At 42.4% G+C, this 19,695-nt stretch overlaps 1 protein-coding gene across 1 annotated transcript in view; it reads left to right on the plus strand.

The window, feature by feature from the left end:
- The window catches only part of HYAL1 (hyaluronidase 1), a 31,539-nt gene extending 14,562 nt beyond the window's left edge, over window positions 1-16,977 (plus strand). The window contains exons 2-4 of the mRNA XM_069206808.1: window positions 3,094-4,035; window positions 12,181-12,270; window positions 13,199-16,977. Coding sequence (XP_069062909.1) covers window positions 3,124-4,035; window positions 12,181-12,270; window positions 13,199-13,510 — 1,314 coding nt within the window. The 5' untranslated portion in view covers window positions 3,094-3,123 and the 3' untranslated portion in view covers window positions 13,511-16,977. The remainder of the gene's footprint in view (window positions 1-3,093; window positions 4,036-12,180; window positions 12,271-13,198) is intronic.
- The last annotated feature ends 2,718 nt before the right edge of the window (window positions 16,978-19,695 follow it).

A 19,695-nucleotide genomic window follows, 5' to 3' on the forward strand; every position in this document is an offset into this window, starting at 1 on the left:
GATATTTAGCCTCAAGTTGCTGTAGGTAAACCATGGCATACATCTTGGTGACGAATGCAGCATAATTCCTATTTTGTACACAATGGGATGTCTTCTAGGACGCACAAACCTGAATTTGGGATTTTGGAACATATTTCAAAATACACTAATGCTGATTTGCCATCAAAATCCTTGCCCAGCTATATTTTGGGCAAATAGTGTGGTGTACGAATTTGTTCATGGATAAATACTGTCCAACTTGGAATCTCATTTCTAGCACCAGTAAAGTCTGCTCCTGAAATTGAATTAGCCCCATAGATGTCATCAAGCCCTTCGTCAAAGCAGAAACATTTCAACAAAGAAATCAGCAGGGGATATATTTATCATTGAAGAACATGTGACTACTGGGGTAGTTCTCCGCCAGAATAAAAATAAGTGCTTTGCCAGCAAGAGCAGTGAACCTAGAAATTGTACCAGGGGGAATTGTCTTCACAAAAACTGTACCCTTCAAACTGCAATATTCTGTGGGAGCTATCATACGGACATGTTCTGAGACTACTGTGTCTGGTAGTGTTAATCTCACAGGTGCACAACTAAAACTTCTGTTAGAGAGTGGTGAAGTAATATGAAGAAACATATGTAATCCAACAACAAAACATTTTGTTTTGGGATGTAATGAGGCATGGACGGATCACCAGGAGTTTGCCCAGGATCCTAGGTTTAGATAAGCTGCTTTCTAAATTGCAAACATAGTAGGAGAGGATTTAAACCTGGGATTAAGAGTTTTGGTTAATTTTAGGTTTTGCATCCATAGAACAAAGTAGGTTAATTACATTCATAAAAGCAATATATTGTGAGCTGCTGCCAAACACGTATTTGGTACATATTAAATAGGCTTAAAGCAGGCAAAACACTGGAATACCACTAGTCAAACATCTCTCATAGTATGAAGGAATTAAGGGGCACATGCACGTACCATTTTTCCTGTCGTAAACGGCCCGATTAACAGGAATTTCTTTTTTGGTATATACCCCATTTTGCGATTCAGTAATCTATTTAACGAATCGCAAAATAGGTTTGTGAGTCGCAATTAGGAAGTGGCGTTCCCTTCCTAATTGCGAGTCGCAGCGCGATGTAGCATTGTTTTGTGAGCATGAATGCGATCACAAAACAATCGCAGTTAGCACCAGTTTCAAACTGGTGCTAACCCATTTGTAACGGGAAGGGGTCCCTCTGGGACCCCTTCCCCTTTGTGAATGGCAGCAAAAATATTTTTTCAGAGCAGGAAGCGGTCCCACGGGCCACTGCCTGCTCTGAAAAAATGAAAAGAAAACTTTTCAATTTTTTTTTCAATGCATCTCATTTTCCTTTAAGGAAAACGGGCTGCATTTTAAAAAAAACTGCTTTATTTAAAAGCAGTCACAGTCATGGTGGTCTGCTGTCTCCAGCAGGCCACCATCCCTGTGAGGCCGGCCATTCCCAATGGGGTCACAAATTGCGACCTACCTCATGAATTTTCATGAGGTAGGTCATTTGCGACCTCATTGCGAATCGGAAACAGTGTAAAGTACACTGTTGGACATAAGGTTTTGCGGCTTGCAATTTGCGACTCGCAAACAAGTCGCAAATTGTGAGTCGCAAAACTCAGGGACGTACATCTGGCCCAAAGCAACCATTCACACTAATCCCACCACAATGCTGTGGCTAGGAAGCTGCATAAGTTAATGAAGAATGCTGTCATAATATTTTTCAGGGAAAAAGAAAAAAGAATGCACTAAGGACTATGGGTCTTGTTTAAATCTTTGGAGACGTGGCTAGCTCTGTCAGAGTGACAGACTAATCAGTCGATGTGACAGAGGTGCTACCTGCTAACTTTAGAAATGTCCGCCAGCCCTGCAGACATTTCTAGCATTGGCAGGAACTGCCGTCACGGCAATTCCTGTCAATGGATTGTAAGTTTGATGGATGACTCCATCAACATGTTGGAGCCATCATCAAGTTTACAACTTTTTTTTTTATTTTCAAAAAGAAAACCCCAAAGCAGGATTTAAAAAACATAAATAAAAACAATGCCCAACTCACCATGGGAGTTTCCCTGATGGCGAGGGGGACATTCAGCATTTTTCAGTGTGACAGGCACTGAAAATCAGCCGTAATTTAGATGGGCTGACATAACAACCAAGCCTAGGTGGCGCGATGGAGTAAGGGCCATCAAAAGTCTTTGACCACGGCAGAGTAGTCTCCCCGTTCTCAAACTATGGTCTGCTCAAATCTAAATCTGGCAAGAGGACCATAATATTAGTGGTGGGGGGGGCGCTCCACTGCAGCTGCAATGGAGTTCCCTCTCCATCTAATATATAAATCGGGCCCTACGTCCTGTGGTAAATTTCTCTATGAAGGTTTCCCAAGATAGACCTATAGATACTGTATCAGGGAAAAATAATGTCATCTAATATCGAGGTTTATGCTTTTAGAAGTGAGTGCCAGGAGTAATAAAATTCAAGGGAACTTTGTGAGGAAGAATATTGTTGTGAAATTCTGTAACAGGTAACATTACGTTGCTTGTAAACAATTTTTGGAAATGCTCGTAACCCTGCTTTTAGGATTCCTGATCACCAATCTCTTCTGTCGGGACATGGAGTACTGTACTCTTCCTGCCTATTTATTACACAATACGTCCCACAGACGGGGATTGAGGTGCCTTACATTTCCCTTACTTCTGATATCATTGGTAAACATTTTCTTGCCCAAATGTTGCACCCAAGCACTACCACCTACTATGTTCTTTAATGAGATATTTACTTCTTTGTTGGAGTTGTTTTTTAAATCCATAATGCGTGTCCCCTAGGGCAGTGTTTCCCAACCTGTAGTCCAGGGAACCCTGGGGTTCCGCACAACCTCCTTAGGGGGTCCACGACTGCTTAGAAAATTAAATAATATTAACAGATTAAGTCCCCAGCTTTTACTAATGGCTGTGATTTACAAAGTAATACTCACCCTTCTCTAGGGAACTGGTTGGGGAGATTCCAGAAGTATGAATCCTGTAATACAGTTGGGCACGAGAAACAAGTTTCTAATTGCTACTCTAACTTTCTTCCATACATTTTCCTGCAGGTCCTCTGTAATGTCCCCCAGTCACTGAAAATGGAATTGGTGCTGCTTTTCCTCTCTTTGGTTTCTTTGTTCCTGTTTTCGTGGCAAAGATTGTATGACTCTGCTGAACCAGTTCTTTTGAACAGCCCATTCATCACTGTCTGGAATGCTCCCACCCACCAATGTCAGGAGAAGTACCATGTTGAGCTGGACCTGAGTGTGTTTGACATTGTGCTCAATCCAAACCAGTCTTTCATTGGCCAGAACATGGTCATCTTCTACAGTACGCAGCTTGGATACTACCCATATTACACAAACAGTGGTACTGCTGTCAATGGGGGCATCCCACAAAACGCCAGCTTGATAGATCACCTTCTGAAAAGCAAAAAAGATGTTGAAACAACCATTGTAGATCCAGCATTCCATGGCCTAGCAGTAGTGGACTGGGAGGCGTGGCGGCCTCTGTGGGTTCGAAACTGGGACAAGATGAAGATCTACATAGACCAGTCTATTCGGTTGGTCTTGAAGCTGCATCCGGACTGGCCACATGACAGGATAGTGAAAGAAGCCCAAAAGGAATTTGAGGCTGCAGCACGGGCCTTCATGGAAGAGACATTGGCACTTGGTCGAAAATTGCGACCTGAAGGTCTGTGGGGTTTTTATGGTTTCCCTTCTTGTTACAACTTTGAGTATAAGAACTCAACATTCAATTACACGGGTGAGTGTCCAGAAATCGACAGGAAGAGAAATGACCAGCTCAGCTGGCTTTGGAACCAAAGCCAAGTTCTCTACCCAGAGATCTACTTGGACAAGGATCTCAAGCTATCCAACATCACTCAGAAATTTGTTGCTCATAGGGTTCAAGAGGCCCTAAGAGTTAATGCACAGCTGCAAAATGTGACTCTGCCAGTCTTGCCATATGCCCGAATTGTGTACACCTACACCATGGACTTCCTTGCAGAGGTGAGTGATTTCCCACCACCAACATTTAAACTGATTCATTTATTTGTTTTGGTGTCATGTGGAATGCATAGAATAGGGCTTTGGTATAATTCAGAATCCAGTGGATTGCAGCACTGTTGTTTTCAGCCAAGTCTACGGAATTCAAGTAAAATCTGATTGTTATGCTTTGCAGAAGGGATGTGTGGGGGTATCCATTCCCAAGAATAAGGAATACAGTAATACTTCAACAAAACATCATATACACTTTAAATAGAATAACTTTCCCTTGAGTTCTTCAAACATCACCAAGGCAAAGGAAGAAAGGATCTGTTTCTTGACTCTTTTGTTATGCTTGTATTTAGGTTATTTATCCTACCACATTGCTCATTCTGCATCCTTACAGTCCTGCAGGCTCTTGTTCTTGACCTATGATTCCAGACCTGGCATTGAACGAAGCTTGTGGCTGTTATAAATAACGTGGTCCTCATTGAGGACGTTTCTTACAACAATACTTCTGTAAATTGTATCCTTTTACATCCCTAACACTTGACCTCGAGCTTTGGGTATGCCATCTGTGCAAATAGGTAACACTCCTTATATACTTCCAGACAAGTGCAATTTCCGCAAGCTTATGATGGCAGTGATTGCCTCAACATTGATGAATTTTAATGGTTAATGCTTGGAGTTTGTTTTGGTTGTGTAGGCCGGGTCGTTTGATCATCTGTTGAGTGAGATTATGACATTCCTTGGCTAGTGGCAAGCATTCCTTTCATTCGCTGACATAGTTCCTGTTTATACTCGAACAGTGCGCAGGATCCAGGTGACCTATTGGACGAGATGGTGTACAAACTTGAGAAGTGTTGTGAATTTTGTATTTTGCTAAGTAAAGTTACTGTCATCAGTTGAGCAGGTGTTCTTGTTTACTGACTGGTATAGCTGCAGTCTTCACTTTTGAGAGAGAGAAAGAGTGCGAGAGAGAAAGAAAGAAAGAATATGAGACTGAGAATGAATGGTCCTGGTAGGAGATTGCAAGACGAAGGCGATTAGGCACGGGCTAAATTTAAGATGACTCCACTCCCAAGTCTTCAATGTTTCTTTTGTGCAATAGGCCCACTACCTCATGCTCCAGTTAGCAAAGAATTTATAAGCAGATGTGAGGTACTTGGTTAGATGGAGGTTTGGTGTACGGTCAGTGTGTAGAATAAGAAAAACACTAGACGAAGCCGTCAATCAATTCAGGGCATCTTGCAGAATTGTTCTGGATGCAGGTCTTGGACCTACCAAGACATTTTTCCTTTGTTTGCCACTGCTTTAATCCCAGGGCCAATTATTGATTGCTGTAATAATCCTAATTTGGGTTTCACTCTGTTCCATCATGACTAAGCCAGCACAGAGCCCCCTGTATCTACAGCAAAGCTCAACCTAGCATTCATACAGAAGCCTTTGAAACAAAAACATGCATTCAGTTAGGAACATCATTGTTCACACTGTGCATTTAATGCATAAACTGCCTTTGTTGCTCTGCACAAGAAATATATGTTACTACAACAATTGGTTGGGGCCCTCATACTGTCATATCTGTCAGTGCAGGTAACACTATTGATTGTGACATCTTGTTCAACTGCTTGGCAGGGTTGGCGGAACAGAGTCTTGTGCTTCAATGGTTGTCACCTTTCTTCACTGATCACTGTTAGTACCTAGGCAAAAGGTGCAATGTTCCAATCTCCTCACTAGATTGTAGACATGTGTAAAGCATTTGAAAAGCACCACAATCTGCAAAGTATTGTTACAGGTCAGTAACATGTTTTCCTTCAAGTCATTGGCAATAACCAGCAGCTCTGCCACACTCACTTTTTGGAAAAGATCATGGATGCATGCCTATAAATGGTGATGGACTAGAGCATTCCAGATTTTTTTTTTATCGTACTCACCATTCTGCTTTTTAAATTCCCACGGAAGAGTTGGGCTTGTTCCAGAATATATAATGTACGATGAAAACATGCCGAAGTAATAGGCCCTGGTGCGCAGTCTGTGCGCGTAATTCGTCAAGGCACGCCTGCCATCATTTCAGTTTCTCTGTGTGGAGCAGGGATGAAGCAGTAATTGAGTCAACTTAATCAGTGCCCGTTCGCTGCTCCCGACGTGTTTGAGGTACTATTTGCTCTTTTTATCTTGCCCTGCAAACAGAAGGCTTGTGACTGGCAAAAACGTGCCCAGCAGCACAAACAAAATTGCAAAGTTTTTTTTTTAAAGCTAACTTTTTTGTTTTGCAGTTTCTTCTTTTCTCAGTTTCCAGTTTCCATGTATGTCTTCTTTTCTTTTTGTTCGTGGGTGCTGTCCTCAAAAGATGACAATTAACTTGTTCTAAATATGCGAGACCTATTGCATTGCAAATGCTTGTTAATAGTGTTGGTTCTTTTTTTCACTTTTTTAGGCACCATATCACAGCTTTTTTAATCTTGTTGCATCTAGCCAGCCTTGAATTTCCTCGTCCTCTTTTTTTACTTTCACTTCCTTAAAAATCATAATATACAAACTTGTTTTAACTGGTTTTGTTTTTACTATTATTGCTCTCAGTAACTTCCATAAATGCATCTTTATGATTCATATTGAAGGCCTTCGCTTGAGTAGACCGTGTCGGCTGCTGTTGCTCCAGAATCCCGGCTACACTACTTGATTATATTGTGTGATTCTTGGCAAATTACATAAAGCCCTTGTGACTCTGCTTACTTATGTATCCACCATTTTAAGCGCTCCTAAATGTGCTGCACGTTACCGTTTTTTATTTTACTGTTTGATAGTCGCCAGTCATGCAAAAAATGGTTTATGGAGCACTGCACATTAAATATCGACATGTGATCCAAGCATAGAAATATAAAAGTCACAACCTAAAATGAATCAGTAACATGAGGTACTGTAGTAGTGTGACCAATTATGGAAGCAAGATCTTAAAAAAGAATAGTCTTATGGAAGAAAAAAAACGGGAAAACGTAAATACATGCACTGCTGTAAAGAAGGCTGTATTCACGGTACAAGAGGAAGGCGTATTTCAAATGACCTTGGGGGAAAGCTCTGTAGCACAACAGGAGATTCAATTACACAGGAAAAGCTGGAGTGCATGCAAGGTCTCTGCTAGGCCTGGTGATATTTACATCCCATAGGGCGTAAATCTCTAAATTTTGCGTTATGCGATTTTATGACCTGGGGAGACTGTGCAGAAAAGGTCTTATGCAGAAACATTTTGCATTCACCTCAGTCTCCTGCTAATACCCCATGTGACTTTTTTTTACCCAAGGTATACTGTAGCATGTAAAAGTGTGACATAGAAACTGACAGGCCATATTTTGCACTAGATGCATAATTTTGTGGAGCTGCCCTAAAATTATGCATCAAAAAAATGTCACATGCTATTACTTTCTGTATCACATCTAAGCAGGAAATCAATAGGCAGAGAGGGTGGGCCCATCTGCTGAAGATTATAAGAGCCCATTGTTTATCTTGTTTGGCTTCCCTCATTCCCTCTCTTGTTGCTGCTGTCCATCTTCAGTTACCTCAGACCACCTCCTGTTGTCTCCTTTCCTGTCCTGTTGCCTCCCTCCTTCCCTGAGCCATTTGCCGCTCCATTGCTCTCCTTCCCTTTCAGTTTCTATGCTCTCCTCTCCTTCTCTATGACTGCTTCACCTATTAATGGAAAGGAGCGGTATAGCGTGGCATACCTCTACACAAGCATAGCATAACAGTGCTGTCACTCATGGTTTGCATTGGAGCCCATTACCTTCAGCATGGGAACCTCATCTCGGTTTTTCACTGCAGTGCTGTTAAAGCATTGAAACCATAAACTTGTTTTTTCACTGTTATGATGCAGTGTTCCCACACCTGTGGGGAGAATTCTGGGTGATGTTGTGCCACTCCAACCAAGCCTCTCCTCTGCCTTCAAACAGTCAATAAAGGTTTGCTGTGCACAGGTAAATAATTCTGTTGCCACAGGGCCTGATTTCTGCTTCCTGTAAAACAAGGAAATGGTCCGCTTTGAGCAGAATGCCAGAAAGGGATAGAAGAGCTGGGCTGAACATAAGGTAAATATGTAATATGTAGGAATGGGCAGCGTATCACTCCAGGAGGTGAGGGAAGGTTGTGTGTTTGTATGTTTCAGCGTCCTGTCAAAATATTTAAACCAAAATACTGATTCCCAAAACACTGTGTGGGATCAGAGAGTGTGTGTGTGTGTCTAGATGCATATGTATGTATATATATATATATATATATATATATATATATATATATATATATTCACACACACATATATATGTATATTCTATTACAAACACAAAGTTTACAGGGACGTTACAGTTAGGCTCACATTTTAAACATACGAAACCATAGAAATTCACCAGTTATAGTTAGAGTTACCTCAAATAACTATAACCTGTGCCCTAAGGTAACTAAAACTCACGCCCCTGCAATGTACAGTTTTTTCATGAAAAATGTTACAGGAAATATTACATTGATACTATCAAAGTTGTCATGAGTGCCGTAATTTGTAGAGTAATTAGCAGTGCATTGCTAGGGCGTGAGGTATAGTTACCTTAGGGCAGTGTTGTCCAACCTTTTTATCGCTGCGGACCGGTGGGGCGTCCCGGTGCCGATTGATCCACGGACCGGCACCGGTCCGCGGCCCGGGGGTTGGGGAACACTGCCTTAGGGCACGAGTGATAATTACTTGAGGTAACTCTACATATAACTGGTGAATTTCTATGGTTTTGTATGTTTAAAATGTGAGCCTAACTATACGATCCCTGTAACCTTTGTTTATTTTAAGCGAATTTCTATGTTTTAAAAAAATTCTAATTCCTAACTATATCTTACCTGTAACCTTTGTTTTTTTTCAGTGAATTTCTATGGGTTTTTTAACGTATAGTAATTTTTATTACTATACGTTAATCCTACCACCATCGCCCACAGCCTTTGGCCATGCAGAGTGGCGGTTTGCCACATGGCCTGGCCTGCTGCCAGGCCCTGAGGCCACTCCCCTATAACTACCCAATCTTGCACCATGCATGACCTTCACCCGTGCGCAGTGGAGGTTGCCTGCAAGACCTGGCCTGCAGCCAGACCCTGCAGTCAACCCCCAACCACACAACCCCATGCTATGCACAGCCCTTTGCCGTGCACGGTGGAAGTTGGCCGCGGCATCTCTGGGTGTCAGAAAAGCTGTGAGAGGATGTATCTGGGACAGTTGCTAGTGGTTGTGAGTTTCTGGATGTGAGAATGCATACATCAGTGTTTTAGTGGGTGTGTCAGTGTGTGCGTGGGTCTATGAGTCAGTGCATGAGGCCGCCAGTGGGTCTGTGAGTGGGTGCATGAGGGTATAATGGGCTGTAAGTGGGTGCACGAGGCTCTGAGTGGGTGCAAAAGTGTCTGAGTGGGTCTGTGAGTGGGAGTAAGAGATTGAAAGAGAGACAAAATGAGGGAGAGAAAGAGCAAGTTTTTAGGCTTTGATGTAGGATCTACTTAGAATGAGATATTTATTCACAATTTGAAAAAAAAATGTATGAGCCTTAAATATTTTTACGTTAAACACAAGCATTTGCAAAGCCATGGTTCTCGCGTTTGCTCGAGTTAGAGCTATTAGCGTTGTAAATTCCTAACTGGACTTTTCTTGCAACATAAATTGAAAATGAAAAGTAAAACAGTTAACAGAAGCAAGTCAATTCAAAGCCTCACTGCTGCCATGAACGTGAGCGCAAGAGTTATTGGCTTCCTGTGTGAATGTCTAGACAGGATCGTGGCTGGGATGAAAGTCAAACTGAAACTGGAGGAGGGGCCATCACACGGTGTAACAGGAGGAAGCGTGACGTAGTGTGATGGGCAACAAAAATGTTCACTTAGTGAAATCGCCTGGGAGGGAACTCAGCAAACAAAGGAGGGCCCGTTCACAAAGTGCACCATTAAAAATAAAGCATTTAAGACAAGAACAACAAATAATGAATAGCAAGAGTGGGCATGGTTAAAAGCCCACAGAGGGCTTACAACAGGCCAGAGCACTTGCGCACTGGACCCTAAAAAAAATAAAAATAGGGAAACCAGTCTGGCTGGACTCGAAGACTGAGCGCTCAGTGTGTTGATCTTCACACTGAGCTATTTTATTTTTTTTTATTTTTTTTAAAGCGCTTTATGGGCTATCTGGGATTGCGGAGGAGCCTTAAAAGGCTTCCCTGCGGTCCCTGTATTTTTTCATTTATTTTATAATAAGCCTTTTACGGGCTCTCTGGGACTCCAAGGGAAGCCTTAAGGTCTCCCCCGCAGCCCCATTGCTCCAGCAAGAAGGAAGCAGCTTCTAACAGCAGTTGCCTGCATGCTGGAGCAAACCTTTCATCTCTGTTCCCTGTATGCATACCTGCGTTCAGGGGACAGAGATGATAGGTCTGTTTTTTGACAGCGGACCTGTTCAACAGGTCCCGCTGTCAAAACCCAGAGTGTTTGCTCAGCTTGGCTGCAGCTTCAAAGCTGCAGCCAAGCCCAAGCAAACAGCTATGTCCTGTGGTGGGCACCCTGGGACATAGCAGGATCCGGCCCTGTGGGGTGGTGCTCCCCAGGTCCATCAGCCCTCCTCCAATGTGTTAGAAGCCCCGGAGAGGTGGTGATCCCTGGGGCTTGGGGGTCCCAAAGTGACCCCCTTTTTTCACTATTTGCCCCGGGGAGGTGGCGGTCCCCGGACAGCAGGGGTGGGGGGCGTCTCAGCCACCCGCATAATAGTCACTTACGACCCTGGGGAGGTGGTGGTCCCCGGGGCAGCAGGGCAGAGGCGCATAACCCCCCCTTCTCTTTTTAATCATAAGATCTGGGGAGGTGGCACTTTCCGGGGCATTGGGAGGGGGGCAGGCCCTTTGGAACCCCAGCACCAGAGCTAAAGGGTCAGGTTGTATGTACCCTGGCCCCCTTTATTTATTTATTTATTTTTAAATTTTTCTCTTGGCTCAAGCTGAGTTCCAATTTGGCTGACAACACTTCCTTGTCGAAGTGTTGTCAGCCAATTAGATTTCAGCACGAGATCGGAAGGGGTCTCGAATCCATCGCATCCCTATATATACAAATTTGGATTTCCTTTAATTTCTCAAAAACTACTGAACAGATTTACACAAAATAACAAAAAATCATCTTTCTGCCAAATTTGGTTTAATTCTGTTCAGTAGTTTTGGCGCTATTGCTGTTCAATTTTTCAATCCTATTGAAAAATAAATGGGGAAAACACATTTATGAACCTCCCTCCTCCCCATTCTCGATCCCCACTTGATGGATCACACCGAAACTTTCCAGACAACAACTGAACAAATTTTCCGTTGTTTTTTGGAAAATTTTGTGACGATTCAGCAAGTGGCACCAAAGTTATCATCAAAACAAAAAATATGTAAGAGATTTAGTATTCTTAACTCCATAGCTACGTCCCTTGAATATATATATGTATAATAGAGGCTCCCAGATATATAATTAAGTGCAGTAAGGTTATAAGTAAATATATAGCTTTATCTTCACAATATGGCAGTTGATGTTTTAGTCACAATGGTCTAGCAAGGCAATATTTAAAACTCTGTATTGTGTTAGTATACTGGTGGCGGGCCACCACGTACTCTTGTTTTAGAATTTATTAAGGAAAACGATAGTTAAGGGTAGAGGAATGTGGGAGAAGTTACATGAAACCAGGTAGGTATTTATTTTAGTACACAGAAAAGAGCAAGAAGCCTGAGAAGGATATTGAGAGGTAGGAATCCATATATTGGAGGGCTCCCCCCATAAATGTTCTTTGTCTGCACATCATATTTTTAGGTTCTCCCGAAGGGGTAGGCTTGTTTGTTTGGTGTCGTCTGTCATGATTTCTCAGCACAAATTTGTAGGTGGTAAAGGAATAAATAAATAGGAGTGTTCATCTCATTTTTCCAACTGTCGTAGAACAATAAACGTTTCCCTCATCTTTTGATACATGCACTTCAAGAATTCTGTAGGCCCTCAGACACTTGTACCAGCCAGCTCTCACTTTGTCTGGGCTTATCTTAAATATCCTTGTTAATGTGAGCGGAGTGAAACCTCAGGACTACTGTGGTTCACGAGGCACGGTGGGGTAGCAGCATGTTCCTGCATCTGTACTAACAGGAATATCTCCCTTTATAGGAGGATTTGGTATACACGCTCGGCGAGAGTGCAGCTCTGGGTGCAGCCGGGATCGTTCTCTGGGGAAACATGGACTACAGTGCTTCACGGGTAAGTCTGTAGAAGTTTTCACCTCTGCACACAGAAGGTTTCAATCACATTGCACAGAGGCAGAGTACGAGTGCTCATTTATTATGGTTCCTGCTGTACAAGTTCAAGTGCATAACAGCATGTGCTAGTTTGTCCCACAGCACAATGATGCACAAGTGCACAAATGTGTGACCTTCTACAAATACAGAACATCTACTGATGTAGGACTGTCTTTACCTTACCAACTGACTAATCCTGTAAGGTTGGTTTCCCAATGCAAACCATACCAACTCCATCAGGTGCAGCGGTGATGAGAGGAGAATTTTAGATAAGCAAGAGTCCACTCTCTTGAACTTCCTGCCTATGCACTTCTGCCTTGAAGGAGACTGAATGTAGCAATGGACAAGTCTATCCCTTTCCCCACCTACAATCAGTCTGGAAATGTCTGTTCTCAAATTCTCACTGCTCAGAACATCCAAGGTAACCTTTCTCCTCTTTCTTCCCTAGAAAACACTTTGAAGTGGCCACAGGGCTAAACAGGCTATTTAAAAATAAAAAATAAATCAATAAATACTTTACATGCACCTATAGAAAACCAATAGAAGTAGAAGCTTGCTGAATGCATCAAAACCTTCTAGCCTGGTCCCTGATGATTTGGAGCTCTCCCACCAGTACAGTGGCTGCCTCAAAAAAGACTTGATACACTAACCTTGACTCCTACAATGATGAAATAATCTAACACCCAAAAAGCCAAAACCTTCAACACACCTTGTTTGCCCAGCCTGGTGAAGTTTTAGATCAAGCAGACAACTGCCTGCTACGTGGTAGCTTCTGCGCAAGTCTAATTTATTACGTAAGTCAAAGACATGCCTCCATTTTCTTTCTAATCAGCATTTTCCATAGATGAGACACACTTCTGTCACTAATACCCTTTCTTTGTTTTGAACAGGAGTCCTGCCTGGCAGTAAAAGCCTATGTGGATCACACTCTAGGCCCATACATCCTCAATGTGACCAGCAGCGCCACTCTGTGCAGCGCAGCGATATGCTCTGGGCATGGGCGTTGCGTGAGGCGGAACACTACCTCCATTGCTTTCCCGCACCTCGATCCTGACTCCTTCAGCATCAAGCGTGCCCCTGGCAGGAGAGGACTTCAATTGCAGGGAAAGCCAACAAAGGACGACCTTACCAAGATGGCAGAAGGTTTTGAATGCCAGTGTTATAGCGGCTGGGTAGGGCCAAAGTGTGCGGCCCAGTCTTAAAGGAGAGAGCCGGACATGCCTGCTGATCCCGAGCGTAATTAAATGGAAGCGGTCGAATGGGGATAAGTGTCAACATGTGTGTTGTTTTAAGGCAATGTAACTGAAAATTGACTACAGCTGGAAATTTTCACAGCGATTACTTCATTCTTCCGTCTTTATTTTGGGAAATTCAAAGCTAGAAGAACAAGGGTCTGTATGAGAAAACCAGCAGCACAGAAGGACAAATTATTTGACATTTACGTTGTCCAGCATAAATGTTTTCATGTAATATCCAGCAGACAAGCTGTAAGCTGCCAACATTTTAATATTTCAGGAAATAACTAGAAGGACGTTTATGCTGAAATGGGGACCATTCTTGCTGTTCTAAAACAAATCCAGAGTTTTAGAGCTTAATGGTTGAGCTTCATCATAAATATTGCACTTTGCAAACACGAAACTGGCATAAAATCTTGTTATTATGTAACACATTTCAATTTAATGCACTTGATTCCTGAGCACAGAAGAAAATTGTTTGCTGTCATCAGGACTTCAGACTACATCTTGTACGTGTTTTTTTTTTTTTAATAGAAAACCACTTCCGCAGAGATTGACGTTAGCAACCATTGAAAACCTTTTTCCGTCCAACTCCTTAGGGGGATAAGCTTCTCCCCACTGCTTCATATGGTTGCTAATAGAACTGCAGCGAAGATGCCCTTACCTAGCTGGCCATCAAGCCCCTAGACATAGCTTATTACCAACCCTACTCTGCCTGCAAGCCTCCACTTTCCCCTTGTACACGTGTGCAGACACTCCGGAACATGGAGGGTATTCCCAATTATCTGTTGCGTCATGAATTTAAAAAAACTTTTTTTTAAATAACCCATGAGATGCTTAATGCCTGGTCAGCTGAAATTTAGTAAATCTCAAGCAACATATTTCTCACTGCAGTGTGTAAGTGATTTCAGTTCCTAAATTTTGAGCACTTTCTCCTTGACTTAAGTAACCTCTCTCTTCCTCAGGCTGACCACTTCCAGTTCCTGCTTTTCCCATCCTCCATTTGATGTCGTTCACTTCTAGATCTAGAAACATCCAAATGTTGCCCAACTTGAGAGATTACCTTGGTCAAACCTTGGCTGGTTCTCTCTACTAATGTCTGGATTGACTCACACCATAGAACAGGCTGACAGATAAAGTCAACATTTTCTCTATGTGCGCTTTGGGGAATATGATTTTTTTTCTCTGTCTGTGAATCATCTGAAAACTTCCATGTCCCTCAGCTTCACCATAACTTTTATGTTTTTGCTGTTGATGTCTACCCAACTAAATCCTGTTGAAAGGTTACAGCACTATTGAAAAAACGAAATAATGCCTTTTTGCAATAATCTGTCAAAAATGGCACACATTATCTGCGCATATTTAGAGATAGTGCAGTAAGTGTGAAGTGATGTTTTAGCCACATTCACATGCTAAGTTTTACTTTGTTGCAAATGTGCTCTTTCTGTAACTAAATCAAGTGCTGTTTCTACTTTTCTTGTTAAGTTTTCAGTCTGATCCCCACCCTCCTTACTTGAGTCCTTCAGACTGCTACATTTGCTCTTGGTCTGATTCTTATAAGTGCCTTACTTCAGAATTGATTCTCAAGACAGGAGCTGAACTGGTTCCCATGACAGCATCAGGACTGATTCCTAAGACAGCAGCTCTATGGCTCAAGGTTTCACACACACAGTCTCTCTTCTGCAATCAACTACCTCTCTACATGCGTCTCCACATTAAGTGACTGACCATCCTACTGGGCTTCCCTTGTCTCATTTGTTTTGAGATTGTGGAGACTTGTGGAGCAAGTCCTATACAAGAGCCCAGGAGTAGACCATAGTCCCTCCACCCAACTTGTACTAGTATGCTCTAGTCTCCCAGCACTTCAAAACACGTCTGCAGCCTCTCATTGGTCCAAGACATTCTGAGAACCTCTGACAAATATGGCTTCGGTGAGGTCAAGCTATCCCATCACCAGACAACAGCTAATCCTCAATATTAGCACGTCTTTGGCACAAATATTCAACAGAGCATACCAAGTCTGACCCTGTACCTCAAGGAGGTATTTCCTCTTTTTCGGCTTCCAAATCTAATATCCTCTGTACTAAAGGTTATTGCCACACACCACTAATTCACAAATCCCTTCCACATTATCAAGGATATTTTTGTGGCATTTGCAATTCACTGTGTTTTCTGCATTGTGCGAATTGAGCAGAAAGGCAGTGGAGCGCTGTAAAGGGACAGTCGCAAAGATACTGTCGGTTGTACGAGTAGCTGGTGCCTACGAATGAAGTGGCATGAAGTTCGTCATGATGTAATGCTCATAAATTAGAGCAGAGTTGGGACAATCCTGATGGATACAGGTTTTTTTTCCCCAGATCCAGAGTGTGTTGCTGGAAACCACCATCCCAACACAAAGCGATTAACCACCACTTCACATTGGTAGCAACACATGGATATCTAAATGCCAGGTTTGCAATGCTGCTCACTCTTACATCTTTTTACGCCCTTTGAAATTTCTGGGCCTGGCCAGCAAAAATATATACTGTGATATACCATGTAATCTGGCTCTAAATGCACAAAAATCAAAAACAATCTGAATACAGATTTCCCATTTTAGGACAATTTCCCTTTCTGATTGTCTCTCCATCCCACTTGCTGAGAAAGGCTTTCCTTTTCATATTAATTTAATGAAACAGGCTAGCACTGAAATTCTGGACTTTCCAGGAAGCTGGTGATGCATGTTTTAAGAGGACCTGGAATCAGCATCTCTCTCACAGCCCACAAGGATTCAACGCAGTGTGGCAGAATGGCCTGTACCACGATCGTTGCCACATGCTGAACTAGTTATTAATGTTTTACACATCTTCATATGTTTAACGCCCTTACTATTTGTTGGATCGGTCAGACTGTCACATACGGCTAAACTTTAAAAATACATTGTCTTATTTAAAGAGTATAGGAGGTGGGGTCTGACTAGCATATTATAGGCTTCATTAGAGGACAAAATCAGGGTATCCAAAATATGAAAGATATGGAGATACACTAGTAGGTGGAATGCCTTACCGTTGCCATGTGCCCAGTTTTGAATATAAGGTGGTGTCTGCAACCAGAATATAAATTCACTTTTGACTTCTACAAAGAGCTGCATGTTAGCAGGATGGAAGGACTGAGCAAGTTGCAGGACACCATATTGCTGCCTTCCCTGAGAGGAAGGGAGAGGCACTCGGATTAAGAAGCACCTTTTATTGATGTGAGCTGAGGAGACGATAAAGCACCAAGAGGGGAGCAAAGTGGCCTCACCCTGCCATAAAAAAATGCAAGACTTAATTTTCTGTGAGGGCGCCATGGTGACTAGTTGTCCCTGTGAGTGAAGAGCTTGTTCCTTGACGATTCTGTTGCTCCCACTAAAGAGCCTAAGGAAGATAAACTGCAAAGTTATAGGTTTTTGTCTGTGCGCCTCTTTAGTTTCCCCCGTGAGAGACCTCCATCTTCCCTCTTAACAGTGCTTACTAATAATTAAAGCATTTGTGTGTTCTCCCAACTGAGGCTGCCCTGTGGTTTTAGACTATAAACTATGTAATACTGCCATTAAACTGAGTTTCCCACCCATCCATCTGAAAATCATCTGCACAGCTGAATTACTCAATTGAGTCGTTATTGTGGGCTGTGTTCCACTGTTTAGTATGTTAGTCTACTTGACTTTGGGCTTGACTGCTTGTCACAGCAGATACTTGTCATAGGCTTCTATTCCAAGAACTGATGCAATTGCTTTCAGTCACATTGATGTGGCAAACCTGCTTTTGTACAACTGGCAAGCTAAACTGAACAGAATATTCAGAACCACTAGCAACTCCTACCTTCACTGCAGGCCAACCCAGCTTGGAAACAGTAAAAGAAAGTTAATTACTGAGTTTTTGCACAAGAGATAATGTATGCAGACAGAACTGAGTATTATCGAGAGTCTAGATCCCTGCTCTTGGCATAGAACAAATTACTTGCCAACTACTGTACTATTTTACTTTTATGTAAATGAAAGTCCTGTTCCTTTTGAAAACAAATAGCACTTGTTATTCAGTCTAATTAGTGCAAACTTAGCTTGGAAGGGATTGAGCACTGTACTTGATGGTGGGTGTTGGGAGATGATACAGCATCCTGCATACAAGTGGGGATTTGAATTACACGAGTACATGGCATTTCTTGAGACCAACAATTAAGAAACATAACCACCAGACCACATTTCTCGACTTTTAAGTGGGTTCAAGAGCCAAATATGCTAAAGGACAAATAAACGTCTCACTAATGCACTATGCAAGTAAAGAAGGTAACATGATTACCTTGTACTGTCATATGTTTAGTTAAATTAATGACCCAAAGTATCCCACTGTATTCCTTTAATTACAAAATGGAGTTGGCTTAGAAGGTTTTAAATATAGAAGTAGAAAACTGATCGCTAAGTATCAGAGTGTGTAGACTCATATCTACTTCAGTTATTGCTGACTGACCCATCAAATAAAGATGAGCATTGTGGAGGCTCCTCTGAAGTATGAACAGAGGATCTGCATGTTGTCATATTAAATGGTATATGCAATGAAATTACATATTTTAAACAAAAGGTTAGGTTCACTGTTATATAAGCATTCAGTTTGCTAACTTTCACCTTTGTGAGAGAGCTATACCCCCTCTTTTATTTAATAAGAAGCACCATTTTGTGTTTATAGCTCCTACTGATAATACCCATTATGAGTCTGTGAGAGCCATATACTGTTTACACAACCCAATATGAGGTCAGCTAGTAGTTACCAGAATGCCTCTTTTCTGATGTAAAACCGTTTTGTTGTGTTGATTTGTCTAGCGCACTAATCACCAGAGAGGCACTTGGGCAAGGTGTGTATGTATGCGTTTACAGGGTGTTTATATGAAGAGCCAGATCTTCAGCTTCTTACGGAACTCAGTAAGTGATGAGTTTCTGATGTGTGGAGGGAGGATGTTCATGACTTGGGTGCAATGTAAGAGAATGAGTGGCCGCCAGTTTTACTTTTGCGGATATGGGGAGTGTGTACGAGTGAGAGTGAGGCAGATCGTAGGTGTCTGGAGGGTTGGTGAAGCGTATGCAGCTGTTCAGGTATTCTGGTCCTGTCGAGTGACCGAGCTGCTTTGTGCTCCATGACCCCATAAGCCCCCCACCACTCCCTGCTCTGATATAGAGGGCTTTACCTCTCTCCCCCTGCCTACATAAATGCTCCACCGGTAGATGGGATCACACGCAAGACAATGTACTTGTGTATGATTTGGCCGCCAAGTTGGAGGCTGCTCTTTAAGAGCAACGTCCTGCATAGAAGTCGTGCATGGCTTCAAGTTTAGATGAGAATACTGTGTTCCTGATTCTTTGGTGAATTTGGACATTGCGGGTCCCCACATCTCATTTCCATTGCTTGTGCTGGGTTAAGCCTATTACTTGGAACTTTTCAAATCCCTATTTCTTTGCAATCAGTCTTTAGCTCCCTGTTTTTTACCCTCTGTTACCAACCTGGAACAGTTGCTCCCTGCATCGTTTTCACCTACCTGCACTTCATATACCTCCAGTCATCACCATTTTGAACCCCATTAGATCTCAGCATTTCAACCTTAGGATTCTCACATTAGGTGCAATAAAAGGCATCGTTCTTCAGGGCAGTGCACTGAGCCTGCGGCTCCAACCTTTGCTTTCCTAGTACAAAGTACAAAGGAAGATTTTAATGCAAGACATTGAGTGTTATGAAGGAAATAGCATTCCCAAAAACCCCTAGAAATTATGCGCAGGCCTTGAACTTTTCCCCAGGATGGGGAACAATTGAATTCAACCTTTCCTTTTTGACTTCTGGTATTGCAAGTGCCTTTCACTTGACCAGATAACTTTCTGGGATTACCTGCTGTTAAAAACATTTAGTAAGTTATTCAGATGGAGAAAGGGGGTAGCAGATTGGTTACGATTGTCTCCATGCCGTTCTAATGGTGTTCTTGTATTTCTCTTTTCAAGGTACCTTTTGCAGGGAGAATAAGGACTACCAGCTGAGGTGCGTGTCTGCTGTGGTTCAAACTTGAGAGGGCATCTTCTTTTCCCTTTTCATCCTTTCCATATCCTTACCCCCGTTCCTCTTGTGCACAATCATTGACACTTGTTGTGTTTCGTG

This window comes from Pleurodeles waltl, chromosome 9 (assembly GCF_031143425.1).
Source record: "Pleurodeles waltl isolate 20211129_DDA chromosome 9, aPleWal1.hap1.20221129, whole genome shotgun sequence".
In the NCBI taxonomy this organism is placed as follows: Eukaryota; Metazoa; Chordata; class Amphibia; order Caudata; family Salamandridae; genus Pleurodeles; species Pleurodeles waltl.